The sequence below is a fragment of the Zootoca vivipara genome, chromosome 16 (assembly GCF_965207765.1).
Source record: "Zootoca vivipara chromosome 16, rZooViv2.hap1.1, whole genome shotgun sequence".
NCBI classification, from domain to species: domain Eukaryota; kingdom Metazoa; phylum Chordata; class Lepidosauria; order Squamata; family Lacertidae; genus Zootoca; species Zootoca vivipara.
In genome coordinates, this window is record NC_142599.1 from 33,375,323 (window position 1) to 33,399,374 (window position 24,052).

The 24,052-nt window shown below is 49.5% G+C and overlaps 1 protein-coding gene across 2 annotated transcripts; it reads right to left on the bottom strand.

Annotated features, from left to right (window-relative positions):
- Nucleotides 1-2,292: 2,292 nt before the first annotated feature.
- Nucleotides 2,293-15,116, bottom strand: EFNA1 (ephrin A1). Of its 2 annotated transcripts, XM_035098965.3 has the most exons (5): nt 14,845-15,116; nt 6,517-6,812; nt 5,412-5,477; nt 4,516-4,566; nt 2,293-3,434 (listed from the first exon to the last, which is right to left on the bottom strand). In XM_035098965.3, the coding sequence occupies exons 1-5, from the start codon at nt 14,949-14,951 to the stop codon at nt 3,319-3,321; spliced, it is 636 nt and encodes a 211-aa protein (XP_034954856.1). In that variant the 5' UTR covers nt 14,952-15,116; the 3' UTR covers nt 2,293-3,318. The 2 variants fall into 2 exon arrangements, with proteins under 2 accessions (XP_034954856.1, XP_060125306.1); XM_060269323.2 differs by lacking the exon at nt 4,516-4,566.
- Nucleotides 15,117-24,052: the final 8,936 nt, after the last annotated feature.

A 24,052-nucleotide genomic window follows, 5' to 3' on the forward strand; every position in this document is an offset into this window, starting at 1 on the left:
GGTGGGTGGGGAAATGACTCTTACGTTTTGCCTTTGCAAAGTAGGCTAGTTTCTCACACGCCCTGATCCAAGCTCCAAGACACATTCAAGGTACGCAGCAGGGCTTGTAAGGGGTGTGGGGCTCAGGAATGGGCATGACCTAGGGAGAATCTTGAGGGCCCAATATTCAGGGCTAGAGGTACATTTGGTCCCTGAGCCTGCTCCCATCTTAGTCCTTGTCCCTTACTAAAAGGCAAAACTAAGTACAGTACATTTTAACTGAATCTCTATCCTTCCCCAAATTTACTCTCACTTCCAGCCGGCGTTTGTCCGCAGACAGCTTCCGGGTCATGTGGCCAGCATGACAAAGCCGCTTCTGGCGAACCAGAGCAGCGCACGGAAACGCCTTTTACCTTCCCGCTGGAGCGGTCCCTATTTATCTACTTGCACTTTGATGTGCTTTTGAACTGCTAGGTTGGCAGGAGCTGGGACCGAGCAACGGGAGCTCACCCCATCGCAGGGATTCGAACCGCCAACCTTCTGATCGGCAAGCCCTAGGCTCTGTGGTTTAACCCACAGCGCCACCCGCGTCCCATACTTCCATCCTACCTTGGGGTAAATTTGTGATTGTAAGCTCCTTGGGGGCAAGGAGCTGATGCAGTCTTGTTGATTTACTCTTTTAATGACAGTGGGATGCGGGTGGCGCTGTGGTCTAAACCACACGAATGTAAAGCAATGTAATTTTTGCAGAACTGTTCTGGAACGAAGCAAACTCAATGCAGGTGCCCAAATGTCACACATTTCCATTATTTTTTCACTCCTTTGAAAACCAACTTAACTTTCTGCTGCTGCTCACAGCTGAGGTGCGAAAGTCTCACCCTCTCCGACCACTAGAAGTCTTTATTCAGCATCTCCTGTGTGTGTGTGGTTTTTAGAAACATAGTCCACACACTGTCAAGCGCATTTGTGCAGCCCTTAAGGACTAGAATCTTGGCAGGGTGTTGTTTAAAACGAAAGCGGAGAGTTCTTATATGCACGCACCCCCACTTGCTAGTGCAATGTAGCAGAGAGATTGGAATCAACGAATACTCTGGTTTTAAACCAGTCCCTGATTAGCATCAACTTACAACGTTAATCATTCACCGGGTCTCTGGTCCGTAAAATGGAAACAACACTCAGCTATTTTATGGAAAAGAAAGGTTAAATGGCCTCATTGACAAAATTAATAAAAAAAACCTGCAGAAATACCAAAAAGCAGCCATTGTAGCATGCCCAAGGGAAAGGGGGGGGGTGTCACACAACACACACTGTCCCAAAATTATCTCCAAAAGTAGAAAAACAATATTAAAATATCAGTAATTTTCCCCAAGTCTCAACATTTGACATTTTATCCTACTTCCCTGGGTTTTCTGGAAAAAAGTAAAAATTCAAGTGTGACATAATATTTAACAGCAAAAGCTAGCCCAGGCTTCCTCAACCTCGGCCCTCCAGATGTTTTGAGACTACAATTCCCAGCATCCCTGTCCTACTAGCTAGGGATCATAGGAGTTGTAGGCCAAAAACACCTGGAGGGCCAAGGTTGAGGAAGCCTGACTTGTAGGTTTTTGCGATTCTTCCGTTGCTACAATTTTCCTTGTTCCTTGTCTAAGGTGTATATGATATTTTTTTTAATCTTCCTGTTTTCCACGATATTTATTTTTACATACTCCGCTTAGAAATGCGGATACTTAAGCAGTGCATTAATGTCTCAAATAACTAATTAAATAATAAGTATCACTTCAATCTCTTAGCCGCCCCTTCACCATCAGGTTCCTGGGAGCTAGTTACAGTAATAATAATAATAAACATTTTAAAAATCAGTTTAAAACAGATTACAATCAAGGTAAGAGGGTGGGTCCTAAAATATGTATCTGATCCCAAAGGCCGGATTGCATCTTCAGCAAAGGACTGAAGCTTTGTAATGAAGGTGGTGGATACATCTCTGTGGAAACTCCACAACTTAAGTCGCTGCCGTGGACAAAGTTCTTTCCCCCACCATGACACCCTGAAAAACTGAGAGTAGTAGATATACCAAGAGGATCTGGAGGGGGGAAAGCGTCTCCAAAATATTCAAGGCCCAAACGGAGTCTCTGCCACTCGGACTCTGCAAATTGCCCATTTCCCACACACACAAAAAAACAATTCCACCACCAGACCCCACCCCTCAATAATCAAATCACCTCCCCTTTCCCGGGCTCTGCCCCTACACCAGAGGTGACCTGCAAGTTCATACGGATCGGCACCGCAGCAGAGCACAAACACTGATATAGCACGTTTCGTCTGGTTATTTATTCAGTATAAAAATATATATATATTACAGATATTACATTATCTCCCCTTCCCCTCCGCACACAGAAGTCCACCCCACCCCACCCCGTCTGTTCATTTCTCTGTCCTTGTGATTGAATATCACCGGGTGCCAAACAGGGGCATTTGCTTTCCTCAGCAGGTTTGCGTACACCAAGACCCAAAATGTTCGCCATCCTGCCAGACTTGAAAATGGAACCCCCCTGAGCAGAGGCAGTATACCAGAAGCTGATGGTGGCCATGAGTAAGCAGCACGGGGAGGGCTGGTAGCGCTTCCTGGAGATAAATGGCTGACCACTGTCAGAAGCAGGATGCTGGACCAGGTGAAACCCCTCAGTCTGATCTAACAGGTCAACACATCCTCAACGCGACTGGTCTCCAGTTTGATCCTTTCAGGTACAAGGCAGCGGTCTTCTGAACTCTGGGCGGAGGCAGCGGGAAGAGTCGTCGTCAAAACGGGGCACACAAAACAGGGGATTCCTCCCCACTCCAAAAAATTCAGGCCCTGCCTGTTTGATAGTCACAAAAGAAATTTGAACTGTACAGAGTCCTAAGGTAACTGTGTGGCTCCAATTTCATGGTGTCCCCAAAAGTCCACATACACCATCAAGGGGGCATGATACGAGGTGGCATTCCTGCCCGCAGGAAACTCAGCGCCACAGCCTTCATGGCCGGGCCGGATCCATCCAAGCCTTGTTTGCCACCAGGGAGCCCCATCTGGTCCACGTCTGTCTGCTGGAGGGAGATATCTGTCCACAAGACCCCTCACCAGTCCCAGACCCCACCAGCCACATCCCTCGTAGGGCTGCCAGCGATTTGACCCCGGCGCTCAGCCTGCTAAAACTGACTGGTGCACCAACACATCACACGGAGGCCTTGCGGGCGCGTGGAGTCTCGCGCCCCCCACACCACACTGTGTTGGGGGGTTGGTGGCGGCAACAGAACAGGCGCCGCCCCCTTTGCCGATGGCTCAAGCTGGGGAACTGGGTGCCCTCAGGGCCCCCGCGGCATCAGCAGCGGCAGGAAGAGGAGGACGAAGGTGAAGGGGCTGCAGAGACGGGGGGCCGAATTGTGCCCCACGCTGCGGAGCATCGTTGCGTCAGGGTCATCTGGAAAGAGAGACAAGCAGGTGAGGAAAGGGTCTGGTAACCAGCAAAGTTGGGCACAGAGGACAAGAATAATACAGTGGAACCTTGGTTTATGAACACCTCGGTTTACGAATTTTCGGTTTATGAACGCCACGGACCCATCTGGAACGGATTAATTCACTTTCCATTACTTTCAATGGGAAAGTTTGCTTCAGTTTATGAACAGACTTCCGGAAGCAATTACACCCATGCTTCGGGTTAAGTATGCTTCAGGTTGAGTACTCCATGGACCCGTCTGGAACGGATTAATCCACTTTCCATTACTTTCAATGGGAAAGTTCGCTTCAGTTTATGAACGCTTCAGTTTATGAACAGACTTCCGGAACCAATTGTGTTCATAAACCGAGGTACCACTGTGTGTGGCAAGCAAAATTCAAGCCAAATTCAAATCCTCTCCTCCTGAACCACTTCCTAAACCCATCCACTTCCGTCCTTTTGGAGGTCTGACGCCCTCTATTTTCCCTCTGCGTGTCTCCTTCCTCACCACCATTTCTGCCATTTCTTCCCCGCCATACCCGCACCACCATACATTTAAAGCCCTATGGCGGCACTTTAAAAAGTAACGGTTTCCCCCAATGTGTTCTGGGAAATCTTATTTGCTAAGGGAGCCGAGAGCCGATATGAGCCACCCCTACCCCGAAATTCAGAACTACAATTCCCAGAGTTCCCAGGGAAGAGGAACTGATTATTAAAGCACTCTGGGAATTGTAGCTCCAGGAGGGGAAAAGGCGGGGGTCTCAGCACCTATAACAAGCTACAGCTCCCAGAAGTCTTTGAGGGGAACCCACAACTGTTTAAAGTGGTACCGTAATGGTATAAATGTGTGTTGGGTTGTGTGGCCTCGTTCTCACCGCCCCTGTTGCCAGGGCCTGAGTGCGAGGGGGCTGGAAAAGCAGGTGGCAAGAGTGAGGAAGGAGGAGGCGCCGGTCCAGAGGGGTCTCTTGTCAATGGGTCCCCTGCAAATGGCTGATTGTGCCGCCCCTCTCTGCGGCACCTCCACACACCCCACCCCTGCAGAACAAACTCCCTCCCATGGACCTACCTGACTGAGGTTTTCCCTTCAGGGTGGGGCTGCGGCTGGGGGGCATCCGACCTAAAAGCGAACGGAGACACACAGTGAAGGGCGGACCCCAAAACACAGCCAACCTAAATATTGAGCCCATAGTTCTCGATCCCAGCTTAAATCCCAGCCTGCAGCCCCCGTTCTCTTGACGCGGGGCAATACCACTGGGACAATGCTATTTGCAACTGGGGGGGGCAATACCCCTTGCAAGGACCGTGGAGAGCAGGCTTCCTCAACCTCGGCCCTCCAGATGTTTTTGGCCTACAACTCCCATGATCCCTAGCTAGCAGGACCAGTGGTCAGGGATGATGGGAATTGTAGTCTCCAAACATCTGGAGGGCCGAGGTTGAGGAAGCCTGGTGGAGAGAATGCAGGCAAAAAGATTTGAATACTGACATGTGTCAGGTATTATTATTAGGCTCAAGAGCAGTCACATAAAGTGTGTGTGTGTGAGAGAGAGATTAGACCAGAGCATTAGCATCAGGGAGGAGGAGAGTATAAACCTTCTTCCCTCCCCTCACACACATACAGTTATCCCAATTTATATCGCTCCCCACCAAACTGCCAAGTATCTCACCCTCTTTTCATGGAATAGGAAGTGGAGGGGAGACAGGGACTCATATCAGATCTGTCTAATTTCTCCAAGGCAGCCTTCCCCAAGCTTGTGCCCCCCCCCCAATTTCGCTGTCATCCCTGGCCCATAGGTCATGCTAGCTGGGGCTGATGGGTACCAGGTTGCAAAAGGCTGTTGCAGAACTTGGCAGATAGCATTTGCAGGGGGGAGGGGGGAGTTTGATCAGGACAATGGCATGGGTTTAACTAGAGACAGACAGACAGACAGACAGACAGACAGTGTCAGGCACTAGAAAACTCACCATTTTTTCCAGCCACTAAGACTTTCAATTTAAGGCAAGATTCTCCGTGGCGATGGATAGGTTTTGCTAATAGGGAGGAATTGAGAAAGAGATTTTATTGGCGAGAGTTGAAACAGCCAGGAGGTTGTGTAGGTACTGGGGGACATCTAGTCCATATGACTCTGAGACCTGGTAACTTGACATGGACTAGAGAAGCTTTTATTAATTTTTATTTACTGGTGCATTTATTTTGGGTGGGTTGCGTGGGTGGTTGGAGGCTAAAATTATACAACACATAACTTATGTTCAATTCTTCAATTAAACTACACCCCACCACAGTTCACCCCAAATCAGCTCCTCTTTCATTCGTTACCCTCCGCCCAAATTAATTCATCAACAAATCCTGTTCCTATCAAGTTTGATTAACCCCATAAATCACCCCCAAATTTCCTATAGAAAAGTCACTTTAGTTTAGTTTAATCCGCAAAATTTATATCAGGCATCCCCAAACTGCGGCCCTCCAGATGTTTTGGCCTACAACTCCCATGATCCCTAGCTAACAGGACCAGTGGTCAGGGATGATGGGAATTGTAGTCCAAAACATCTGGAGGGCCGAAGTTTGGGGATGCCTGATTTATATCCTGCCCAGTAATCCTGATCTATTTCCCTCAAATTCATTACCTGGCCCAAAACAAGAGATCTGGGTGTCCTCAGCTCACAAACCCAACCCAATTCCCTACACTGCTGAAAAATTCAGCCTTGGCCTCTGGCTGAGATGGCTTTAAATGCCACCTAACACAAACTTTCCTACCCTGGTGGATGTTCATAACCGAAACCCCAAATGTTCGGAAAAACCTGTGACAGATCTCTCCTATAGGCCGGCCCTTAAAATCCAATAACCAGGGCCTGTTAGAATTTTTTAAAAACCCACCAAGTAGCCCTTAGGCTAGTTACTCTAGTTCCCAGCCTCCTTTTCCCCCATCTGTAAAATGGGCTTAAATAAGTGACCTTCCACTGTCTCAGGAACAACACAAGAAGAAATTTTAGGAGTGCTAAAACGGAAAAAATAAACGACAGCTGGTAAGGGTGTGTGTGTGTGTGTGGTTTCTCTGCCACGGAAACTTACAGATATAATAGTACTCGTGGCCCTCCCGGAACTCTTTGCCCAGCGTGAAGGGAGTGTAGCGCTGGAATTTCTCCGAAAACCGCTCAGGGCCGTGCAGGGCATCCGGCTTGTTGCACTCCCACCGGATCTGCTCCTTCGAGCGCGGTTTGCAGGCCTCGTACTCCTCCTGCTCCACCAGGTAGAGGGTGTAGCGCTCCATCGAGTGTGGAGCCACGCTGCTGTCCTCGTAGTGCGGGCAGATGATATCTAGGTAGTCGTTCAGCCGCACCTCGACGGCATAGCTATCCCACTGAAACCTGTATCAGGAGGAGGGAACGGCAGCAACGTTAGTGCTTGCAATCGGACGCCTGCATACACTTCCTCTAAGAAATCCTTACAAGCAACTCTGTAAAGCAGGCACCTTCAGACAAGGTTGGTGGTGGCGGTGGAACGGGCAGACACAATTTTGAAGCCGATGCCGTTTCGTCTCCATCCTCCAATAAAGTTAATGTTGCGAGAAACGTCTAGGAAATTATCTTACAAATTATCTCCTAACCCAGGGGTCAGCAAACTTTATCAGCAGGGGGCCGGTCACTGTCCCTCAGACCTTGTGGGGGGCCACAAATAACCCAGAGATACATTTTAAATAAAAGGACACATTCTACTCATGTAAAAACATGCTGATTCCCGGACCGTCCGCGGGCCGGATTTAGAAGGTGATTGGGCCACATCCGGCCCCCGGGCCTTAGTTTGGGGACCCCTTTCCTAACCCCTTTGTAGAAGGCTTGTGGGGGGGGGGGAGGAGACACTGTTTGGAAATCAATGCCATTTCAATTGCCCCAGCACCCCAATGAAATAAGCGTGTCACATACTGTTTCATCGCCTCCCCACTAATAAAATAAAAGTTACAAGAAATCCTCACAAAACAGCCTTGCAAGATAGGAACCCCTTCGTAACTTTCCTCCCTGCCCCGCCACTGTAGAGCTTCAACATCCCAGGCTGGAAAAGTAAAATTTACAACAATATGGCTATGACAAGGTACTAGGCAATTCTATTCAGATGAAAAGAGGGGAGAAAACAAACTTTTAAAAAAAAGGAAATCCATTGATTCAATCGCTGACAAAGTAACGCATGCTTTTCTATGAATTCCGTGTATTTATTATTTCTTACGCTACTCAAAGGGAGCTTTTGTTAAGCTCTTCCTGTATATATTTGAGATGGATTTTTAAAGAATAGAATAGAAACAATGCATACAAACAACTTACTCACAGGGGGAGACTTGCAGAAACACCCCTCCCCCCCCGTAATTATTTGGGGCTGGCTCTTAACCTAAATAATTGCTACTTTACTTGATCCATTACCTGAATGTTATTATTTTCTTAAGTTGACCAACTGCATTTAAATAAACCTTTATGCAACTCTTACAGCTGCAAGGCAGATGCTCCAAGTTATCCCCCCCCGCCCCCCCAAAAGAAATAACAAACTTCAGCCTGGCCATCTACTAAAAAAAAAAAAGCACTTTTTTTTACAGCGTTTATAAGCCTTGGAACTGCTGCACACACATTAATCCGATTGACACCTTTACAACAGCCCCAAGGTAAATCAGTTACAGTACATTATACCCATATTGCAGATGGTGGTGGGAGAAACACTGAGGCCAAAGGCTAATCAAGCGAGCCCATCGCAGAGGGGAGATTTGAACGGGGGGCTCTGGACATCACAACTTAGGTTGCAAACCTTCATGTGCTTCGTTTTTATTTTATTTTCTTAAAATAGTTTTTATTAAAGATTTTGTGATACAAAACAAACAGGGAAAAGTTGTGAATAAGCCCCAATGAATTCAGCAGGCTTCCTTGTAAATTATCTGGTGATAATCTCCAACGGCATAACCAGGTAGCATGGGGAATTTGTCCCTGCCTGAAAGCTGGAAGAACTGCTGCCAGCCAGTGTGGACAATATTGAGCTAGGTGAGCGGTAGAAGGCAGCTTCCTCCATGTGCAGGTTTGCGGCGCGAAGCTCAAAAAAGATTCCAGTCCTCCCAGTTCAAAATAGTTTAAATAGGAACGCAGAAAGCTCCCTTATACAGAGTCGGAAAAATTACCCATCTAGCTCAGTGCTGTCCACACTGACTGGCAGCAGCTCGCCAGCATTTGAGACAGCTGATATTCCCAAGCTCTACCCGGAGATGCCATTGGGGATCGAACCCAGGATCGAAAGCAAATGCTGGGCTAGCCCACATTCCCAGCAGAAAGCCAGGGTGTTTATTAAAGCCTCACCAAGCCAGCTGTGGAAAGAGGGACTCCGCCCTGAGTCACAGAAGCTTTGGAAACCAAAAGACTCCCAAGGAGAACGAACCCACAAACCGGTTTGGCCGCCCAAGGCGGGTGGCAGGAGGCAGCAATGGGAGAATCCACCTTATCTTGGCTTCAGGTGCAGAGATAGCACCAGGGTCTGGGTGGGGGGGCGCCCACCCACCCACCCTCCCTCCATCTGTCTCCTCGCCCCAGGGCACCACCCAGAAGTATTGACCCCCTGGAAGATCCTTGAGCAGCTGGGCTGATCCTTGTCAAAACAGTGCAATCAAATGCAACAAGAGTGGCCAGTGGCCCTTCCCAGCCTCATCCATTTATTTCACGGCCTTTAGGCACTGTTGGGTTGTCACGAGCCCTCAAATCAGCCGGCAAGACAACAACAGAAGTATCCTCTTTAAAAAAAGGCAAGTGTTTTAGACACTCCCCCAAAAAATAACAACATCAGCTATAAGCGAAAACCAGATTAACAGCACCCGGCAGTTTCTACATGTCTGGATAGGCTTGCCGGAACAAAAAAAATTGCTTTTAGCAAGCACCCCAAAGGGTACGGGCAAGGCGCCTGCCTGGTGTCACAAGGCAGCGGGTGCCAATCCTGACAGATCCAGTGTGCTGTTCCGCAGGGGCACACCAGATGCTTATGGGGAGGTGATCATTCTCATTGTTATTATTATTATTATTTTGCTTTTATTAGTTGCTGTCACTTTTGCAACAGTGACCCAAAGCCACTTGCCGAGATAGCATAGCACTGATGTGTTGTAGTCAATTGCTTTTTACTTAAAGCTAGGTGTGCTGAAATTAATGGAACCAAGTTAGTCAGGGTCGTGAATGGGCCTGCTCTGAATAAAAGTGGAATACAACACGGAATGAGAAACTGTAGATCGGGGTGGTGAACGCAGTGTTACAAACTCAGGTATATAAGCTAGGCGCCATATGGCACCTTAAACCCTGGTTACCAGTGGCCACAATGGAATGTCTGTCCACCAGGGGGTTGGACTAGATGCTCCATGGTGTCCCTTCCAACGCTAGGATTCTGTGATCTCAACTACATCGCTTGGCTGGAACTTGCTCTTACAGCAATTCGCTTGTCCCAGTATGCAAGGAGGAGAAACACACAGGGGAAATGGAAATGGTACTAACTATGCAGATGTTGGCAGGAGCTGGGACCAAGCAGCGGGAGCTCACCCCGTTGAGCAGATTCGAACCGCCGACCTTTTGATCGGCAAGCCCTAGGCTCTGTGGTTTAACCCACAGCACCACCCGCATCCCTTCCAAACCCAGCAGTTCAAAAGCACGTCAAAGTGCAAGTAGATAAATAGGAACCGCTACAGCGGGAAGGTAAACAGCATTTCCGTGTGCTGCTCTGGTTTGCCAGAAGTGGCTTTGTCATGCTGGCCACATGACCTGGAAGCTGTACGCCGGCTCCCTCAGCCAATAACGCGAGATCAGTGCCGCAACCCCAGAGTCGGTCACGACTGGACCTAATGGTCAGGGGTCCCTTTACCTTTATGCAGAGGTTTCTAAACTGTGGTCGCCAAACTTGGCGCCCAGAAATCTCCACGTAGTCGCAATTGGACCTGCACCAGTAGCAAACACACCTGCCTAGTTTCGAACACTGGTCCTCCAGATGTTTCAGGCTATAGATCTCATAATCCCTGACCACTGGGCATGCTGGCTATTTGAGGCTGAGCAAGGTAGGTGCTCAACAACTTTCGCACTCCATAATCTGCAGCCAGCATGGGCTAGCAGCTGCTCCAGAGGGTGATGAAGTTGACCGTGAAAAGCAAAGCCATGATAAGTCCAATCGTTCTGGGTCCCCCCAGATGTTCAACTCCAATTTCCCAGCCTGGGAACTGTAGTTTAAGGGTGCTGGGAACTGTAGCTTCACGAGGGATAAGATCCTTTTGGAAAGGAAGCAATGTGCTTTGAAAGTATTGGCATGGATGTGATCACTGCTGTTTTTGACAACCAACAGGCCGACACAAAGTGATTAAGGCTGCCCTCCCTGGAAGGAAACTGGCCAGACACAGCTGCCTCAGGGTTTTCCACCCTGCCAGAGGTGGCCACATTTGGGCCCTGCAATCTCCTCTGCCTGAACTCTCAACCCGCCACAGCAACTGCCTCCTCCCTGCAGGGGCAGGAGCTGTACACAAAACACACACACACACCCCGCTGCACGCTCCACACCCAGCTTGGCATCGGCCTTAGCCATCTCTTAAGCCTCCGAGCCAAAAAGATGGTTTTGCCTCCAGCGTCCTGGGCGGAAAAAACACACGTTAAAATATATATCTTAACAACATGTTGGCTTAAAAAAAGGAAAGATTTCCTGCCCCGCGTGCCCTTGGCGCCTTCCCTTGGGCTCTCGCCAGCGCCGGGCAGGAAGGAAGAGGCCCACGGCTAGTAAGGAAGGGGAGGGGGACGGACCCTGGGAAAGGAAGGAGCGGCTGGCCAGCTGCGGCTTTGCTCTCTTCCAACTTTCTCCAGCTGATTCAGCCTGGCTGGCCAAGACCCACCACCTGCTGCCTGCGCCGCTTGAGAACTTTGCCCTCTTGGCAGTGCCAGCCGGTGGGTTTAAGGCACCGGTGAATGGCAGAGAAGAGGCCAGTAGTATCAGCAGCGGGAATACAGGCACAACTTTGAAATCACCGCCCGGTTCATCTTCTGCAATAAAGTAAAACTCTGCAGATCATCCTCAAGGTGCCTTTGCCAACCTGGCACCTGCCAGAGGCCAACTCACAGCCAGCCAGCATGTCCAATGGTCAGTGGCAATGGGAGGGTTTTTTTTTTGAACCCTGGAAGCTCCTTTATATTGAGTCGGATCCTTAGTGTATTTTTAGGGGAAGGGCTAGATGCACCAAGATTCTAGTCCTCATGGTTCTGACTTCAATAGGAACACAGAAAACTGCCTTATACAGAGTATTCACGCACCTAGTCTGCACAGATTGCCAGCAAGATGCTCTACATGAGCTATTATAGTTGTAGTCCTGGGACATATTTTTTCTAAATCCCCAAAGGATCTCACCACAGGCACGCCCCTCCCCAGGCCTTACAAGGCTGAAGAGTCCTAGCATCTCTTTCCGGCGCCAAGCTGGGAACATCCAGTTACAAACAGATGAAAGGAACCTCTGTGCATGTGCAAAGTGCAATTCCTGCACCCCTTCTGTTACTGCAGAGAATCTGCCATGCGATGGGGATCTCTGGATGCCAATCTGGCATCATTCCTCTCCTCAGTTAATCCCTACAATGGCCCTGCGGTTAAGAGTCTGCGACTGACTCCAGTAAGCTTCCCGAGTGGGGATTTGAACCCTGATCTCCCAGGTCCTAGCCTGACACTCTAAACTAGGCTTCCTCAACTTCGGCCATCCGGATGTTTTGAGACTACAATTCCCATCATCCCTGACCATTGGGTCCTGCTAGCTAGGGATCATGGGAGTTGTGGGCCAAAAACATCTGGAGAGCCGAGGTTGAGGAAGTCTGCTCTACCCACTGCACCACACTGCCTTCCTAGAGTAGTTCTGCTATGGGGCAGCTCTACAAGTTAAGCAGGTAAATAAATACTGTATGGGGAAAGCCAAATGTCACTTAGAGAAGGATCTGAAATATTTCCCTTGAAGCCTGAATTTGTTTTATTCTGCGCTTTTTTTTTAATCTGATGTTTTAATGTGTTGTAAACCACTCTGAGATGTTTTTCTTTAGAACATAAAGCAGAATAGAAATGAATAATAATAATAATTAATTAATTAATTTTATTGCAAAATAAAAATGCTGCCTTGACTTCCTGTTGTGATGACTGTAACCGAGGTGTAAGGTGCCATTTGGCAATCAGATTATATATCTGAATTTTGAACCCTGATGCAGCGCTCTGCTGGATCACAGTCCCCAACCAGAGGTGCCTCTTCTAGGAATCCCCAAAGCAGGACCTGAGCTCAACAGAAAATCTCCCCATATGCGATTCCCAGCAGATAGCCTTAACAAACTTGCCCAAATCTTTTTTAAAAGTCCAGCATTCTGCTTTCAGAAATGGCTGCTGGCTGCCCCCCACTCCCTGCCAGCAACTGTTATTCAGAGGTACACTGCCCCTAGGCATGGAGGGTTTACTTCTCCAATCACTCAGCCTCCCCAATTACAAAGACTCATTTACAAAAGCTCTGATTAAAGCAAGATCAGACCCACCCAAATCAACAGCACAGAGCTGACCTGACCCCAAGGCCAGGGGGGAGGGGCGAATCTCACAAGCTAGCTGCCGTGGGGAGGGGGGGGGGAGGAAGGCCACCTGGAAAGGGCCAGCCAGATCCCTGGCCTTGAGGTTTGCACAACAGGACACAGATGTCTGCGCTTCTCACACACAGGCTGAATGAACAAAGGCACCAGAGCTCGCCCTCCCTCCCTCCCTCCACTCACCTTACCTTCCAGCATAAAAACAATCGCCTAATGCGATTAACTCTTCAGTCCCCGGGAACTGCCTGGAAACCCTTTGCCCACCCATCTCTGGGCCTTTTAACAAATGGGGAAAAAACGTGCCACTTTTCAACAGGTGAGTCAGCCCAGAGATGCCAGGGGAATGTACCTGCAAACCGCACCAACACCTCAAGAAGCAGAGCTTCTTCCTCCTTCCCTAATGCATCTCGTTGTGAGTCTATTTTGAGGGGGGCAGCTCCCCCCCAAACGATGGGCATAGCCATTCAAATGGTGAGCCGTCATGTGATCGATTATGTGGCTTACCCCTCAAAAAATATTTTATTCAAGTTGGCACCCCTGGCTGTCGGCCACTTTTAATGCCCCACCCCACCCTCCAATTCCCAGCACGCAAACAAAAGCCCGATGTCTCCTGCACGCGCCATCATAAGTACAGATCTGTAAGCTCCTTGGGGCAGAGAACCTGTCTTTTTCCTTTTCGGTCCTTTGTGTGTCATACATAAATTACAGCCGGCGTTACGTAACTCATTAAAACCCATGAGCTGTCCACTCCTCAAAAATGCTGTAAACCGGACCCGGGAATCCCAAGGGGCAAAGGCGGCGTCCCTCTCCCCACCGCGGCAAGCAAAGGGTCCTTTCCGTTCGCACTGCCCTATCTTTCCCAGCAAAGACCTGATTCATCATGCCTTTGTCACGGACGGTGCCTAGGTACGGGCTGGGTGCCAAGCGCAGGCCTACCGTGTGGATGTTTACGAATTCCAGCTTTTATGCCCAACCAGCTCCTCCTCCTTCCAAGGGTCCAGGAACCCATTTTGCAAAGCTAAACCTGCCTCCTTCAAAGAGGCAACCTGAGACATGAGGCTTTGGGGCTGGCACGGGAGATCTGTGCCAGGCTGCCAGGGGTGGGCTGCCCTGGGCGGCCCTCGCCCAAGATGCAGGCGCAGGAACAGGAGGGGGCGAGCTAAGGCTGAGAGGCGAAGGGGACGAGGGGGGACGAGAGAGAAAAGCAAGAAAAAACTTTCATCTCCAGAGCCTTCACTCCAGATTTAAAGGGCCAGCTGCCCCTTTTCCCTTAACAGGGGCAACGACCGAGACTGGAAGGTAGCAGAATGCCAAAAAGCACCAAACCACCAGGGGGGTGGAAGCAGAGTCCTATTTCCCTCCAACCCGTCAGAATCTCCACGGGCTCTCCCCAGATATATTCCAACTTCTAGGGGAAACGACCCCTCCATGGCTAACTTCTAACCGAAGGGGTTTCTGGGCAAAACTCATTCTTTCCCTGAACGTCCGCACCCAACATCAAGAAGCTCCCTCTGCAAAAAAGACACGCACACCTATTCAATATATGGCAGATTTTTCAACAACGGGGCGAGCATTGGCCAAGGTTGGCCGCTCTCCCCGCCTGCAAGGCGCCTCCAGTGGAGCACCCCCTGAAACCGGACCCCTAAGCGTCCCCTGGGTGCCTTGTTAAAAGGCGGCCATCCTTCCAACACAACCCCATTATCACAGGGTGGCGCGGGAGCTACGCCAAAATAAATTCGGGCTGGGCATTGGTGACGACGATAACTCTCCAGCCCCTGGCTACGAGGGCTTGGTTCTCCCCTCCACGTTCCCCCAAACTCACTTGGGGTTGGTGCTGTTCCAAAAGACGGTGTGCCGCTCTCCGGACGCCACGCAAAGCCCGCACCAGAGGCCCACCAGCGGGGCCCACAGCAAAAGCAGCAGCTCCATTGAGGAGGACGCCTGGGGTTCTCTCGTAAAGAGTAGAAAACCAAAAGTGTGCTTGATGCGTCTTTACGCACAGCCGCGGCTCAGTGGCGCCTGCTCGACGGCGCGGACAAGCGCTCTCTCCAGCCTGCCTGCTCCGCCCTCGCTTCGCGATCTCGCTCTCTCTACAAGCTGGGCAGTTTGCCCAGAGCAGAGCTTTATACACTAGGGAGGCCCCCGCCCCGCCCCGGGCTGGGTTGGGCTGGGCTGGTTAGGACAGGGAGGGGAAGGCGGAGTAAGAGCAGCACTCGCTGAGGACTTTTTGCGCGCAGAGAGATAGACAGGGAGAGAGTGCAGGAGAGACCAGCTCACACAGAGTCAGGCTCTCACAACACCCCACCGCTAACAACAACAGCCGCTGCCACGCCCTGGATCCTTGCACGTGGGTCAGAAAGCAAAACACAACAGCAAAGTTGTCTGCTTTTCCTTGGCGCCATCTGCGCTACAGTTTTTAAAAGGTATGATGCCGCTTTTAAAACAGTCTGGTTCCCCCCCCCCCCGAAAGTCCTGGGAAATGTAGTCTGCTGAGGGGCCTAAGAGTGGCTAGAGGAGCTCAGAACTACAGGCCCCCGAGTTCCCCTTGAAGCGGGCTTGGTTGTTAAACTCCTCTGAGAATTGTAGCTCTGTGACATCTCAGTTCTCCTTACAACTCTCAATACCCTTCACAACCTGCAGCTCCCATAATTCTTTTGGGGAAGCCATAACAGTTGAAAGTGCTATCATAGTGATTTAAATGCCCAGCTTTGCATCCTTCTTGAGTGTTTCTGTCTGGCTGGGATGTGCCTTTAACCCAACTCAAGCATCTCTTGCTTCCCTGGGTGAGTCTGTATGTAGAAACTTACTAGCCTAATGTAGAAACCTGGTACAGTATTTGCAATTTGTGGCTCCACCCACTTTATACTCTGGCACCGCCCACCACTGTGCCCCTGGAAGGCTGCCCAGGAGGGAATATGTGCCTCGGGCTGAAAAGGGTTCCTCAGAACAAGGGTAAAAAGCAACTTCCCCACAGTGATGGGGATCCTGGCCCTCAAATGTTGTTGGACTCCAGTTCCCATCATCCAATGCTGGGGCTGATGGGAGTTGGAGTACAGCAACCTCTGGAGAGCCACAGGCTCCCCAATCCTGCTTTACACCAGGATTTCCCAAACTCTGGTCTCCAAATGTTTTCAGACAACAATTCCCACCATCCCTGCCCACTGGTCCTGTTAGCTAGGGATGATGGGAGTTGTAGTCAGCTGGAGACCCAAGTTTGGGGAACACTGCTTTACACCATTGTAGGGGAATTCAGTATGTGATCCCCGAATGGTTAGGACCTGTGTCTAAATCAGGGAAGGAACCTGTGACCCTCCAGATGTAATGTTGAACTCCAGCTCCCATCATCCCTGACCATTTGGCTGTGCTGCCTGGAGCTGATGGGAGTTGGAGTCCAGCAATAATCCACAGCAGGCATCCCCAAACTTTGGCCCTCCATATGTTTTGGACCAGTGTTTCTCAACCAGTGTGCCTCCAGATGTTTTGGGACTACAACTCCCATCATTCCTGACCACTGGTCTTGCTAGCTAGGGATGATGGGAGTTGTAGTCCCAAAACATCTGGAGGCACACTGGTTGAGAAACACTGTTTTGGACTACAGTTCCCATCTTCCCCGACCACTGGTGCTGTTAGCTAGGGATCATGGGATCCCAGGCTCCCTTATCCCTATGCTCCGATCAGTACTTTGTTCAGAACCATGAGTACAGGAATCTGTAAAAAGAGATTCCTGTAAAAGTTTCAGAAGAGGGTAATTCAAAATGATCAAGGGGATGGAACAACTCCCTTAACGAGGAAAGGTTGCAACATTTGGGGATTACTGAGTTCTGCAAAATGATGAGTAAGATGTGGAGGTGATTGAGGAATATAAGATCATGCACAGCATGGCTGATGTGAGTTGTAGCCTTTGGGCCACGTATTTTGGTCAAGGCTGTTCCAATAAGTACGTTTTAGAATTGCAGCACCAGCCACTATTTATCTAATTGGGACTTTTAATCTTTCATGAATGATTGTATTAAATAATTATTTTATTAGACAATGTTTGTATTTCAGCTTTGTGCTTTATTGCTGCGGACCTATTTGGATAGAAAGCAAAATATTGATATTTTTAAATAAATGGAAATAAGTAAATACAGCAGCAGTTATAAATCACACACATGCAGTCTTAGAGAATGACACACAGCAAGACAACATAGTCCTTCATACAGCTGGGCATTTATATTTTTTAAAAAACATTTTTATTGATACTCATCAAAAGATATACAAAATTTTATACTCAAGGCAAAGTATCTTTTTATAATACACAAGGATAAAAGAAATACAGTGGTACATCGGTTTCAGTACACAATTGGTTCCAGAAGTCTGTACTTAACCTGAAGCGAACTTTCCCATTGAAAGTAATGGAAAGTGGATTAATCCATTCCAGACGGGTCCGCGGAGTACTTAAGCTGAAAGTACTCAAACCGAAGCGTACTTAAACCGAGGTATGGCTGTAGTTTTAAAGTCTAATCTTGTTGTGAACCACCCTGAGACCTCCAGGTATAGGGCGGTGTCCGTTGAATAAATAATAACAATAAATAATAACATTCTAAAAAGAAACAGGAGCAAAAAGAAGCTTTACATTATTACACACAAAAGCACTCATCTCTTGCGCAGGAATTGGAAGAACGGCCAACGCACACCTTTTTAAAGGTGAAAATAATGAACGCAAAGACATGCACCTACACACACACACCAGCAACAGCAAATGAAATTCTCCAAAATGAAAAGGAAAATTGAAGAGGGCAGGGCACTAGAAGAAACTTAGGGGTCGCGCCAGAGAAGCAGGGCATGAAGTCAGGCGTACCATAGGTTTTGCAGCGGCCTCCTTAAACACCAGCAGGCTTGTAAACTCGAGGGACCCAGACACTCATCTGCTTGAAGGGAATGGCAGCAGGAGGTGAGTGGACAAGCCCAGGCTCGCACTATGCCTACATGCGGCCTCCCATGTGCCACAACAACTTGTTGCACAAGGGCTGATTCAAGCAGTCACACCAGAAAACATGACGCGGCAACACCTGCGCAGTCCGACAGGCTCTTTTTTGACCCAGAGAACAGTTAGGTCCCAGGGAACTCTGGCCACATTCACACCATACATTTAAAGCGCAATGATACCACGCTTTAAACAGCCGTGGCTTCCTCCAAAGAATTCTGGGAGCTGTAGTTTTTGACGGATGCTGAGAGTTGTTAGGGAAGTTTTTAAATGGTTGATGTTTTATTGCACTTTTAATATTTTGTTGGGAGCCTCCCAGAGTGGCTGGGACAAACCAGTCAGATGGGCGGCACATAAATAATAAAATTATATATAAATAATAAAATTGTTGTTATAAGGACAGCTTTAAAAGAGGGTTAGACAAATCCATGGAGGAGAAGGCTGTTCTCCCTTACAGAGCTACATTTCCCAGAGTTCCCTGGGAGGAGGAATAAAACCACTCTGGAGTTGTAGCTCTGTGAGAGGAATAGGAGGGTCTCCTAGCAACTCTCTGCACAAACTACAGCTCCCAGAATCCTTTGGGGGGGCGCCATGACTGTTTAAAGCAGTATCATAGCACTTTAAATGTATGCTGTGGATGTGGCCAAAAGGATCTGTCCCTTTTAGGTCAGTGGGGGATTCAGTTTGAGCCCCTGTGGCTAGTAAGCCTTAGGGCAGGCATCCCCAAACTTCGGCCCTCCAGATGTTTTGGACTACAATTCCCATCTTCCCCGACCACTGGTCCTGTTAGCTAGGGATCATGGGAGTTGTAGGCCAAAACATCTGGAGGGCCGCCGTTTGGGGACGCCTGTCTTAGGGCACAGTTGGGGGAACCTGTGGCCCTCCAGATGTTGCTGGACTACAACTCCCATGAGCCCTGCCCATTGGCTGTGCTGCTGACTGGAGCTGATGGGAGTTGGAGTCTATCAGCATAGGGAGGGGAGGCAGCTCTATAGACGTTGGACTCCTGCTCCCATCACCCCCAGCCAGCGTGGCTAGTTGTCATGGATGATGGGAGTTGGAGTTCCGCACCGGAAGGGACCATGCCAGCTAAGCTCAATTAAGTTCTTCGATTAGGTGCTTCTGTGCTTGAGGTGGCTGCCTTAAATTTCACAGTGACCTGTGTGTTTTCCTCCAAGCCTGTCTCCCCCCCCCAAAAAAAAAAACACCTTCAAAGCTGGGGTCAAAATCCTTATGTTTCTGTTTCCCAATTTTGAACTGGAATTATGAGTTTCCAGCGCTCACGTCTCCTTTCATCTCCTTCCCCTTAATCCGAGAACAAATAACCCATGTGAACAGGGCAAGCTCAGACCTTGGTCTGAACGTATGGGGAGCTGGCAACTAATCTGAGCAGCCAAATAATAAGCCAGCCAGCCCTCAATAAACGGCAGTTCTGGACTGGCATCACTTGAAAAAAAAAACCGCCAACCCAGCAAAGCAAATTTATCCCAGTTCAAGGGTGCGGCATTGATCTAATAATATATATATACATATTGTGTTGCATATATATAGCCAGTAAAATCCTATATAATAATGTCCAAGTTGTCCCTGCGTCCAAGCTGTCCCGTGTGTCCCTGGGTCACTGCGCATGTCCCCCAGGGACACAGGGATTGGACAGCAGAGACAACCAGGGACACAGGGATTGGACGCGCGCGCTCTCCCCACCCCCCACCCCTCTGCCAACCGCTGCTCCCGGCGGGACAAGCACCTCACTGCAGTTGCGCTAAAGCGTGAGGAGGAGAAGGCTGCTTTCCCCCCCTCCTACCCTCCCCGGCCACCGGCGACTAGCAGCAAGTCCCCCCACCCCTCTGCCTACCATTTCGTTGGCGGAACTGCCTCCGTCAAGGGACGGTGCCCCCACCCACCCACTCAGCCAGCCCAGCCGCCCAACACTATGCGCTCCTTGGGACGCAGATTGCTGTGCCTCTGACAAAGCCGTCTTGAAGGCAGGGAGGGTCGCCGTGGATGTAGTCGGGATGGTGCCGCCGCCCGCCGGGTTCACAATGGGGCGAAAGCGGGTGACTGCTCCTGGGAAAGTCAGCGTCTCAGGGTGTGAAGGAGGGAGGGAGGCTCATCCCCCCAAGACAAAACAAACTTCGCCGTCGTACTGGAGGTGGGGGAAGAGAGACACCTTTCTCCCATGAGCGCGGCTCCCCTCAAGTGCAGAAAAGATACCCGCTCCGTTGCCACCGTCCCAGAAAGCCCCTGTTTGCCTTTGTAATTGTTATCGCCACTCATTATGGTAGTACCTTACAGTATTTGTCTCAAGCCTCACGCACTGACGAGGTTTGGAAGCCCCGCCTAGGAGCAGGCAGGACCCTGCCCGCTTCTCCCCTGCCCTCTGCCCCGCCCAACCCTCTCTTGATTTCAACCTCCCAACCAGCACCCGCGCGCGCACGCTCCCGTGTCCTGCTCCGAGATTTCAAGTAAGGATTCAGTGAGATGGGTTACGGAGCAGCGTGCGCGCCTGTGCGGAAACGCGCAGATTCCCTCCGCTCTCACTCTTCCCCCCAACCTCCCAACCAGCAGCCGCGTGCGCACGCTCTCACATATCCTCTAGCGCCCGTTTTCTAAACGGGCTGAACAACACTAGTAGTAGTATAAAAGCATATGAAAATAGGAATTCATATGTGTCTGTGTGTTTATTTATGCATATACATATGAATGTGTGTATAAATGCACACAATATATGTATATGCATCCTATATAATAAAGTGCAAGTGTCTCTGCGTCTAGTCCCTGTGTCCGCGCTACTGCGCATGTGCCCCACGGACACAGGGATTGGACGCAGAGACTGGACGCGCACACACGTGCGCACTCTCCCCCCCCCCTCTGCCTACCGTTTCCCTCGCGGTCCTCAGGCGGCGGCGGACAAGGAGGGGGCTCGAGCCCAAGGGGAGGGCAGGAAGGAAAGAGGGCCCTGGCCGCCCCTACCTTCCCCCCTCCCCTGCCTAGGCATGGACCGCGGCGGGGGAGGAGGCGGAGCAGTGACGGAGGAGCCCGTGAGAGGAGTGGTGGGGCCGCGGCCTTCCCTCCCTCTCTGCGCTCGGCTGCAGGGCACGATGGGAGAGTGAGTTTGTTTACTTGCGTTCCCCGCGGCTGAGCACAGAGAGGGAGGAAAGGCCGCGGCCCCACCGCTCCTCTCACATACGTTCTAGCGCCCGTTTACTTAACGGGCTGAATGACACTAGTTTATAGATAATATCTATTTCGAAAAGTTCTTCTTGTTAATATTTTATTTAAAGGCTTTCAGTTATACAAAATAAAGTGATGAAAGGGAAGGGAAGGAAAGTTAAAAAGTGAAAAATATATTAAGAAAGAAAGAAAGAAAGACATAAATATAACCATTTACATTTCAATAATCATATAGATATATAAATAATATTATTGTCCGAATGCATATACTGTATGATTATTAAAAAACCTACTACAGTATATTCTGAATCATCTTGCCCCAAATGTCAATTTATTTCTCAAAACAATGCCTGTGCTCATATGCTGCGAGTGTCGCCATGTCGTCAATCCATTGATTAAAGGGGATCCTATTCTTCCAGTTCATCCAGGGCAGAGGTGTCCAAACATTTTTCAAAGAGGGCCAGATTTGATGAAGTGAAGGGCCGCAAGGGCTGACCAAAGGGCCGACCAAAGTTGTTAACCTTTTTTTTTAGGATTGAAGTTGTTGATCAGGCGTCCCCAAACTTCGGCCCTCCAGATGTTTTGGGACTACAACTCCCATGATCCCTAGCTAACAGGACCAGTGGTCGGGGAAGATGGGAATTGTAGTCCAAAACATCTGGAGGGCCGAAGTTTGGGGATGCCTGTTGTTGAGGATCAAACCGACCGGCGGGCCGGATTAGGCCCCCCAAATGGATTTTGGACGTGCCTGATCCAGGGTCTCCAGCTGTTTTTGGACTACAATTCCCATCATCCCTGAGCACTGGTCTTGCTAGCTAGGGATGATGGGAGTTGTAGTCCAAAAAAACCAGCTGGAGACCCAAGTTTAGGAAACGCTGCCAGTCCTTTGCTGGTTTGCATGTGGGCACCTCTCAAGACATCGCAACCAAACTTGGTGCGATGGTTTCCAGAGACCGAGCTTGTTCTTTCTTGCTTGGCTGGACGCCATTTTGAATCAAGATGGCGGATGGACCCTTCCAAACCTACGCTGAAAAGAACCGCCGTTTGGAAAAACTGCTCTTTGGGGGGGGGGGGAGGTTCTGTAGAATTCCCAAGCCTACGAGGATGCTGATATATGTATGTGCATGTGCATGTATAAGACACGAGTTTAAGTGATCTATTGGGGAAGAAGCTGCTAAATTTTGTGGCCTACTCAAGGCAGCCCCATCAGCCATCAGCCAAGATAGGCTGCAGCTGAGTCGGGGTGGAAGGGCAGCTGGATCGAGGCAGGAAATCTGTTGGGATCTTATGGCTTCTACGCAGAGGAGATGGAAGGGGAGAAAGGAGAAGATGGGAGCTGCTTCTAGAACAGGCATCCCCAAACTGTGCCCCTCCAGATGTTTTGGGCTACAACTCCCATGATCCCTAGCTAACAGGACCAGTGGTTGGGGAAGATGGGAATTGTAGTCCAAAACATCTGGAGGGCCGAGGTTTGGGGATGCCTGTTCTAGAAAGAGGTAGGACAAATGCTGTGGAGCATTGGGTAGGTTCAGGGCCAGATTTAGGTTTGATGAGGCCCTCACCTACTGAAGGTAATGGGGCCCTTTATATGTCCAGCTGTGCTTTGTCAACGACAAATTGTCGCTGTTTTTTGTGTTGAATATATGCTACATGGTCATTTATGGACCTAATAGGTATCTAAAGCCATTTGCACATAACAAAATAGGTAAGCAAACTAAGGCCCGGGGGGGCGGATCCGGCCCAATCGCCTTCTAAATCCAGCCCGCATATGGTCTGGGAATCAATGGGTTTTTACATGAGTAGAATGTGTGCTTTTATTTTATTTTATAACCATCTCTGGGTTATTTGTGGGGCACAGAAATTCGTTCACGCCCCCCCCCCAAAAAATATAGTCCGGCCCCCACAAGGTCTGAGGGACAGTGGACCGGCCCCCTGCTGAAAAAGTTTGCTGACCCCTGCTGTAACTTAAAATGATTGGGGACCCGTTACTTACATCATAGGAGCCTACACAACACAAAACACTGTTGCTGTATGTAGGTTTTATTTTATGTTTTTTATATTTTGGAAATGTACATCCAGTTTTTCCCCCCTTTACATTTTGTTTTGGGGGGGGTGTCCAAGAGAGTGGGGCCCTAAGCTATACTGTAGTTTGTTTAGTTTATACGTAAATCTGGCACTGGGTAGGTTTGCTTATTACTCTCTGCCCCTCCTTCAAATGCTAAGCAGGGCTTCTCAAGTGTGACAAGAAGACAAAGGAGAGCAGATAACGGATGGACTTCTGAGGGGGCTTGGACCTTGAGAATGTGACATCTTTAATAGCCTGTTATCTGGATAAGCAAAGCTGTTTCGATGAGATAGGAGCCCCACAATCAGAGGGCTCCAATTGCCCCGTTTCTTAACTGGACAGTTTGTGTTCTTAATTATTGCCATTGCTCTATGGACAAGCAAGCAAGCAAGCAGAATTTGAACCGGGCACCGTAACTGGGGTTTGAACCGTACTGCGGCTGCTTCAGCAAAAGTGCTGTGCAGTGCACGCTGTTGACCTAGAGAGCCCTCTAGTGCCCATTTGGGGTAAGTCTGGCCTAGAGTGGTATGTGTGTCCTTCTGCCTGGCTCCCCACCTCTTGACAACAGCGGCTGTGTGTTAATTGGCAACACCAGCACAGCATTGACGTAGCTCATGTGGTGCCCTCCAGATGTCCCTGAACTACAATTTCCATCATCCCTGACGTCCGAAGGGCACTGTGTTGGCTGTCCCTGGCAAAGCACCATTCATGAACTTGAGCATCCATTCAGGAGAGTACCAGTTTCCTCAGGCCTGCTGTTTTTAATTAGGAACCCATGACATATTTTGGAAAGGTGTTTGCTTGCGGTGCATTCAGACACCTTTT